The 7,442-nt window shown below is 52.8% G+C and overlaps 1 protein-coding gene across 3 annotated transcripts; it reads left to right on the forward strand.

Annotated features, from left to right (window-relative positions):
• Positions 1-2,006: 2,006 nt before the first annotated feature.
• Positions 2,007-5,410, forward strand: LOC141729910 (uncharacterized). Of its 3 annotated transcripts, none has more exons than XM_074546569.1 (6): positions 2,007-2,275; positions 3,852-4,037; positions 4,165-4,320; positions 4,480-4,581; positions 4,804-4,876; positions 5,047-5,410. In XM_074546569.1, the coding sequence occupies exons 1-6, from the start codon at positions 2,108-2,110 to the stop codon at positions 5,184-5,186; spliced, it is 825 nt and encodes a 274-aa protein (XP_074402670.1). In that variant the 5' UTR covers positions 2,007-2,107; the 3' UTR covers positions 5,187-5,410. The 3 variants fall into 3 exon arrangements, with proteins under 3 accessions (XP_074402670.1, XP_074402672.1, XP_074402671.1); XM_074546570.1 differs by having other exon boundaries at positions 2,113-2,275; positions 3,911-4,037; XM_074546571.1 differs by lacking the exon at positions 4,804-4,876 and having other exon boundaries at positions 2,008-2,275.
• Positions 5,411-7,442: the final 2,032 nt, after the last annotated feature.

The raw sequence follows: 7,442 nt of genomic DNA on the forward strand, positions 1-7,442 counted from the left end.
AGTGCCTTCCTTTTCCACACCGCGCACAAATTGGTCTTTCCGCTTTTTGTGCTGGCACTGGTGTATGCGTTCGTGGACAATTCTTTCTTATGTGTCCAAACTCCCCACATTTGTAACACTGTCCTCCTGGGGGATTGCTCTTCTTCTGCATTGTTGCAAGAACTTTGTTGGTGTTCTCGTTCTGTTGGTGAAGTATTTTTTCTAGCATCTTTTCCAATGCCTTGTCTTCTGATTGCCTCTCTGAGTGTCCCTTTATCTGTTCCTCCCATTCCTTTCTTAATTCATTCTTCACAATCGATGCGACATGCTGAGGTGTCCCCACCTTGCTGCATGCCTCCACCATCTCTGCCAAGGATGGCCGTCCTGGCATGGCACTAATGACCCGTTGACAATCCGGGTTGGCATTGCCGACAGCTAAGCTCTCCAAGAGAGGCCTCTTACGCTTCTTCAATCGTCACCTGTCGATCCACGGCTTGGATGAGTCGATCGATGAACGGCATGAATGGTTCTGAGGGACCATGCCTGATGCAAGAGAACGGAACATCCCGAGCTCCTGGTGGCATAATCTGCATGATTGCCATTCGCGCTGCCTCTTTGATGTCATTTAACACTCTTCGTGGAAGCTGCACTGCTTGTTCCCCTGGGTTGTAATCTGGAGGATCCCCTGCCAACTGCGCTTCTGTGAGATTCACACTTAGCCCACCTTGATATCTATTTCGCAACTCGGAAAGATACTTTCTCCACCTTTTTTCCCAGACAAGGCTTTGAGTGTCAGTGAGAATCATTGCCACAATGCTTCAGATATCGTATGGTGTAAGGTCATACGTGGTGAACGTCCCTCTTAATAGTTGTTGGAAATATTGTGAATCCAGCCCAAAAGTTTGACTGCCTTCCCTAGGTCTTTGAGTGTTTCGTGACCCATCCTTTCCCATCTTGGATTCTGTCCCTGGGAGTCGTACGTCACCGGCATGGTCAAATCTCCTGAACATGGAAATAAATGCTTGTCTTTTGCCAATGCTTTTTTGATGCGCTTCCAATCCATTGTCTTCACCGCCTGTTGAAATTCCTCCTCTGGAGATTCCATTGGAAATTGCATGAATAATGGAGTTGTAGAGGTCCTTGGTGATTCGTTGTACTTCATTTTTTGCTTTGAGATTTTCGGCCTCGCTCCAAAATCCAAAAAGGAAACTTGAATATTCTGTTGATATTTCTTTTTTGCTGTATCAAATGAATACAAGAAGCTTTTTGCTGCTTCTGCTGCTGACAGCATCCATGCCGGAACACCTTCCGATGCTGTGATCCGTATGAAGTCTTCTGCTTGTTGCTGTGCTTCATCTGAACTTTCATCGTCTTCGCAAAATCCAGAAGTTGAAGGATAATCCATTTGTTGTGTTATCATTGTCTTCTTAGAAGTACTTTTCTTTTTATATATTGTTGGAAAAAATCGCTGCATTGTTGCAGACTCGCCACGAGATGGCGCTGTGGCTCCACCGAACAGATCCGGCATGTTGTGCACTTCTGACATTTCCCCACGAGGTGGCGCTGTCACCGGGCTCCGTGGCCCAGATGAAGGCACGAATTCAACTGCCCCCCATTCAGCTGATTGCCGTGTCTGCAAACTTGTTTGAGACCGAGGCTGCCTGGCTTTTGATTCAACTGACAATGGAGTTAGAATACGTGTGCGCCTGTCTTGGAGGGAAGAGGCTTGAACTCCAAGGGTTTGGATTGAAGGCACCGGGACTGGAGAAGCGGTGGAGCCCCGGGATGTGGAACCCCGAGCACAGCCCCTCCTCGCCCGAGACATCACAGGGGAACGAGCCCGCCTCCACCCGCGCTCTGCTCTCTGCGCATGCGTGCTTTCGGAGCCGCTCCCCGTCTCTCCTGAGCTGACGTCACTCTCTCCCTCCCGTTCCGCCTCCTAAATCCCCTCCCTTTGGTCTGTCCCTGATTCTCTCTCCTCCTCCTCTGACGCTATATCCACTCCTCCCACTGGTGCGCGCAGCCCACCCCCCGCCGGCACCCAGGCCAACTCCGCGATTCGAGCAGACCTCTGCGCCCTGCTTCCGGGTTTGACGTCACAACCGCGCGTCTCCTACGTCTTTCTGCGATGTCCTTTCGGGGCCACGCAGTCTCCCCCAATTCGCTGCCAGTGTCTGACGTTCTTGCGCTGGTTTCGGACCCCCCCCCCCCCCAGGGTTTCCGCGAGCCTTGCCCCTCGCAGTGCCTTCGGCACCATGCCGGCCGGAGAAGCTGCCGTTTCCGGCGTCATTGTCACGTAAGCCACACCAGACCCCGCATCTCTCATTACCTCCTTATCCGCGCCCCCCTCCTGTGCCTGCACCGCCGCCGCCGCGCCCTCGCGCACTGTTGCCACCACTGTCGTGCTGCGGGAAAGCGCTGCCGCCGCCGCGCCTGTCGAAAGCGCCTGCCTTACTCCCTTCTCTCTCCCTCTGCCCCCTTTTCCGACCCTGCCGCTTCTGAGTCGGAGCCTGATGTCCCTGTGGTTTCTGGGGTTTCAGGGCATTTTAGGGGTTTCTTTGGTTTCCTAGGTGGTGGGACCTGAGGCAATGACATTATTTCCTGCTCCCTTTCCTAGAGAGCTTTTCCTCCCTCTTTAGCTGGGGCCAGAGCCAATTTCTGTTTAGAACCTTGCTCTCTTCCCCCCGCTCCTGAGGGGGCCACAACATTCTGTTGCATATCCAGCCATTTTGACCGCGCAGAAATGCCTTTTAACATAATTCTTGCTGGAAACAGCAATTTCAAAGCTGTCTCATCCTTTTTTGTGGCAAGGAGATAGAGATGCCTATTAATTTCTTGCCAAAATCCTACTTCAAACAACAGACACGTTCCTGAAAATAGGTAATTAAGCCTGACCCACAACAGGAGCTCTTTCAGCTCTTTCTTTTGGATCCGACTGTATATGTCTGTGCTATGCCTTGTAAGGCTGATAAAATTCCCAGCTGTTCCTGGGACAGTGTGCTGCCCATGTTCTTAATTTTTTTGACCTTCTTACCGAATATCTGTCGTCAGAGCAGTCCGAGGGCTCCTGATCTCTGTCCAGCAGATCACAGAAGAGTGGTCCCAGAGGCGCCTTTCTGGTTCCGATGCGGACTGTTCTGCTATGAATTTTCTTCGGAAGAAGCTGAGAGATGTAATTCTCAGTGACTGCTGTCTTTTTCACACTCTCTTGGCCGTTTTTTTTTTTTTTCTTCTGGCTTGTCTCCCCAGGAGTTATCAGTGTTCTCCTGGGACTTCGTCCAAACCCAGAGCTGTTCCTGTCGGCTCTTCAGTCTCGGCTCTTCAGGGCAGATATCCTGTTTCCCTTTGGTGGGAGTAGCCTACCCAGCGGATGCCAGTTGTCCCAATCTCGGCTGTTTTTGATGGCCTAGAAAGGCTCGGGTTAGCCTTGGGGGCAGCCCGCACTCCAAAGGATGAAAGGAGTCTTCAGATTTTTTCGGTCTTCAGTGTTTATTAATTTTGTATCTACAATATCTTCTCTTGGCCCGACAGAGGTCCACACAGCACGTCAGCCATGAGCACACTGCGTGCCCTCGGGGCAGTCAGTTTTCTTTATACCCAAAACTATGTATAAGATATTTACCTTTTCCCCCCAATACCTTTCACCCTTATTGACAAGTGCACTTTTAGTAAGAACCAATCTCAAAGTGCCACTACCACCACAGAAGATGGAAGACGACAAGAAGAAGAAGAAGAAGGACAGGACACGCCCCAATTCCTCCATCTTGTCTCCCTAACACCCCCTCTACCAAAATTCTAAACCCTGTGTTTCACACCATAACTAATCAATCTCTTCACCACTTATCCCCTGTGATTCTCCCATCCTCATACAGGTGAGGTTTCCTGTGCTGGGTCAAAGTCCAACCACCAGACACTTCTGGCCATGTTCCAGGACCTCCAAGCCCCCCAGGGGTTGTCTCGGTGTCTCTGCATATCAGGACTGCTGTGCTGAGATCCCACAACTACCCAGCGTCACTGCCCTGAAGCTGGCTGAGTCCCTCCTGCCACACTTTGAGAACGTAAGGCTCTGTGCCCCCAGCCAAGGGCACTGGATGCTAGCTGGAAACTTTGTGCTCTGTGCAGTTCTGGGCCTTTGCCTCAATGGGCCTGGGTAGTTGGTGCTGAGGTCTTTTCCTTTCCTTCCAGGACAACAGCCACGTGCAGCTGCTCTCCATTCAGCTCTTTTACAAGGTGATGGAGCTGGTAGTGGAAGAGGAGGAAGAGCTTCTCACGACATTCGTGAACCAGAGCCTGCTCCCTCTATTCTTGCCCTGGCACGATGAGAACCTGTACGTGGCCAAGGTGAGGTTTTGTGCGACGGTGCCGCATCCCTGGCAGGGGGCATGGCCGCCTCCTGCCCTGGCACCTGGCGGGCCCCAGCCTCCCCATGGCCGCGGCACAGGGACACAGGTCCTGTGCCCTGGGCTCTGGTGCCACCTGCAGTGCTCTGCTGCTCTCCAGGCCTCTTTCCAAGCCCTGCTTTTTGCGGCACGCTTCCTGAGGAGGATGGACCTTGAGGAGCTGCTGACGAAGGCGCGGCAGATTAAGTTTGCTGAGAGCCTGGTAAGGACAGCCCGGGAGCTCGAGCCCTGCCCCCGGTGCTCGGTGCGGGGGGCCGGCAGCTGTGGCCCTGCCCAGCACCGCAGCAGGGCCCGCCAGCCTGCGCCCACCCTGCTGCTCCCTGCCCTGGGCCGTGCGGGCCGGCTTGGCTGGTGCTGGGGGCAGGGAGAGCCCGGCTGAGGGGCAGAGCCTGTGCTGAGCATTCCCTGCTGGCGCTCCCCGCAGCTGCTGCAGGACAAGAGCCGAGCGGCCGAGAGCCCAACGAGGACCCTGCGAGAGGCGGCCCTCAGGTTCATGGGTGAGCCAGCAGCCCCACGCCCCTCCCTGCCCCCAGCCCAGCTGCTGCCCTGGCTACAGCGGGAGCCGCGCCCGGGCCGCTGCAGCCGGCTGGGATGGCCCTGGCAGGAGGCTTTCCTTGGATTTCCTCAATCTGGCCTCTGACCTTGGCTCTGTTCCTCTCTCTTCCAGCTCTTCAAGCCCTGAAGGAAGATGAGAGTCCATCGTGCCTGAGCAAACTGATTCAGATGATCTTTGAAGGAAGATCTGCAGGACTTTGTCTGATGGATCAGATGTACCAGCGTCCATCAGCGATTTCAAGTGCCCATTGAAGATGGGAGCACCTGCAGAACAGGATGGATCAGCTGCAGCTCCAGGCACAGCTCTGGCTGCTCAGAGCTGAGCCTGTGTGAAGCTCCAGCAGCTCCTGCAATCTCTCTCCCTGTTGGCAGCCCCCTCCCTGCAGCCCTCAGGCCCTGCCCGTCCCCTTTTCTGCCTCCCAGCTCACCCCTTACCTTCTCTTTCCCTTAATAAACAGTTTGGGTTTTTCACTTGACCCGTGTCTCCGTGGAGCTGGAGCGATGCAAATCCTGAGCCTGGGGACACACAGGGCCCTGCTGCCCTTCTCCTGCCTGCTGTGTTCTGGGCACGGGCAGAGAGGAACAAGGGCAGTCAGGCTGCAAAGGTGCCTGTCCTGCTGCTCCAGCTGCACAGCACCGTGGAATTAAAGGGCGTGCTGAGCACGCTGAAGGGAACAAGGACCCTTGGTTTTACAAGAGCCAGCGTGAGTATGCTGTGAACCCAGCTGTGCGGGATTCCATGGCAAGCATCCACCGAGGGCAAAGGAGCTTGCAATGCTGGAAGGTTTCACAGAGAGCTTCCTGAAAGCACAGCAGTGCTCCATCCCTACACAGGGACAGGAAGAGGGCAGAAGCAGAGAGCGTCGTGGCCTAACAGTGAGCTCTGGGTGTGCCTAAAAGCAGCAGCAGCAGCAGCAGCAGCAGCAGCAGCAGCAGCAGCAGCAGGGAGTAGCTGAGATTTGGAGGCGCGACGGTCCCAGTGGCCGCAGCGCTGTCAGGCAGTGCCTGCACCTTCGGTGTGGTTCTGGCAACTCTGGTCTCCCCACAATGAGCAATGGCAGCCCCTGCCTCAGGCCCAGTCAGAAACCCAAGCAAGTGAGACCAGAGGGAGGAGACCCTTCCTACCTCTCTTGGGCAGGGCTGCAAAACAGCCGCTGTGTCTTTCGGCCCTTCTGTTTGGGGTGTGCTGAGCCCAGAGCCGGCCAGCTTGTGTCCTGCTGCCCCAGGAGCGTTTTGGGTGGGCAGGAGAAGTGCTGCATGCACAGCGGAGCATCCTGGAAGGGGCTCACCAGAGCCTCCTGCAGGAGCAGGCTGCAGGGCGCGGAGGTTCTGGGACATCACACCATAACCAATATGATCTAGTGAAGCCAAATTTATTATCCTTTAAAAGACTCTGTTTAAAATACGTCTCTGCTATCCACGCATCTCTAGCTAATACATGATTGGTTAATCCTAGGTGTTCACACATCTTAATTAGAATGCTGATTGGATCATCTAATTTTTTATGCATCTTGCTGTGGTTGTCTGGCCCACCCATGTCTCTTTTTGCCAAGATTGCTGACAAACTTGCTGAGTCCTGATGACTCTTCTTCTTGTATCTTTTCCAAGGATATACGGACCCCAATTCTGAATATGTCCATAATTCATTCTTTGTGAAGGTGTTCATTGTCCATTATTACAAGCAGGCTGGATTGTGCATCAGCTGAATATGGCCATTGTCTTGCAAAAACTCCTCCATTCTGTCTCTGAGCCAGCGTTCAAGCCAGTTAAACAAAATCCTTCCTCTCATGCTGTAAAGAATGTGGAATTAGAGTTGGAATGTGACCCTGAAATAGAAGCAGCTCAGAAACAAAAGTAGAAAAAAGTTATTCCAGAAGCTATTGTAGAAGGGACTTTTCTCTCCAATGATGTAGAAGCTTTTCCTGTAGTAACTAATGCTGCAAATAGAGGTTGAAAACCTTTCAATTGGAAGATTTTAGAAAAGTTGAGAGCAGCAATTTCACAATTTGGTAGAAAATCCCAACTTGCACAGTCACTTCTGCAGTATATTTTTCCATCTAACACATTAATTCCAGCTGATGTGCATACTCTAATAGTAGACCTAGAATGCCACCCCATTGTCTGATTTTCGGCTGTTTGGATGGCCTGGAAAGGCCCGGGGTGACCTTGGGGCAGCCCGCGTTTCAAAGGATGAGAAGAGGCTTCAGTTCTTTTCTCGGTCTCGGTGTTTATTAATTGTTTATCTAAAAGATTTTCTCTCGGCCCGACAGAGGTCTGCTCAGCAGCCAGCCATGAGCACACTCCCCTGCCCTCCGGGCGGTCACCTATCTTTATACCCAAAGTTACGTGTACAATATTTATCATTTTTCCCCAATACCTTTCACCCTTATTGCCCAGTGCACTTTCAGTAATGACCAATCCCAAAGTGCCACCATCACCACAGAAGATGGAGGAGAAGAAGAAGAAGAAGAAGGACAGGACACACCCCAATTCCTCCATCTTACTTCT

Source organism: Zonotrichia albicollis, chromosome 8 (genome assembly GCF_047830755.1).
Source record: "Zonotrichia albicollis isolate bZonAlb1 chromosome 8, bZonAlb1.hap1, whole genome shotgun sequence".
NCBI classification, from domain to species: Eukaryota; Metazoa; Chordata; class Aves; order Passeriformes; family Passerellidae; genus Zonotrichia; species Zonotrichia albicollis.

Bases quoted from the DNA above. Each gene is read 5' to 3' on its own strand.
- LOC141729910 (XM_074546569.1), top strand. From the start codon at position 2,108: ATGTCCTTTCGGGGCCACGCAGTCTCCCCCAATTCGCTGCCAGTGTCT. The intron at 2,276-3,851 runs GTAAGCCACACC...ATCCTCATACAG, and splicing joins GTTTCCGGCGTCATTGTCAC to GTGAGGTTTCCTGTGCTGGG. The intron at 4,038-4,164 runs GTAAGGCTCTGT...CTTTCCTTCCAG, and splicing joins TCCTGCCACACTTTGAGAAC to GACAACAGCCACGTGCAGCT.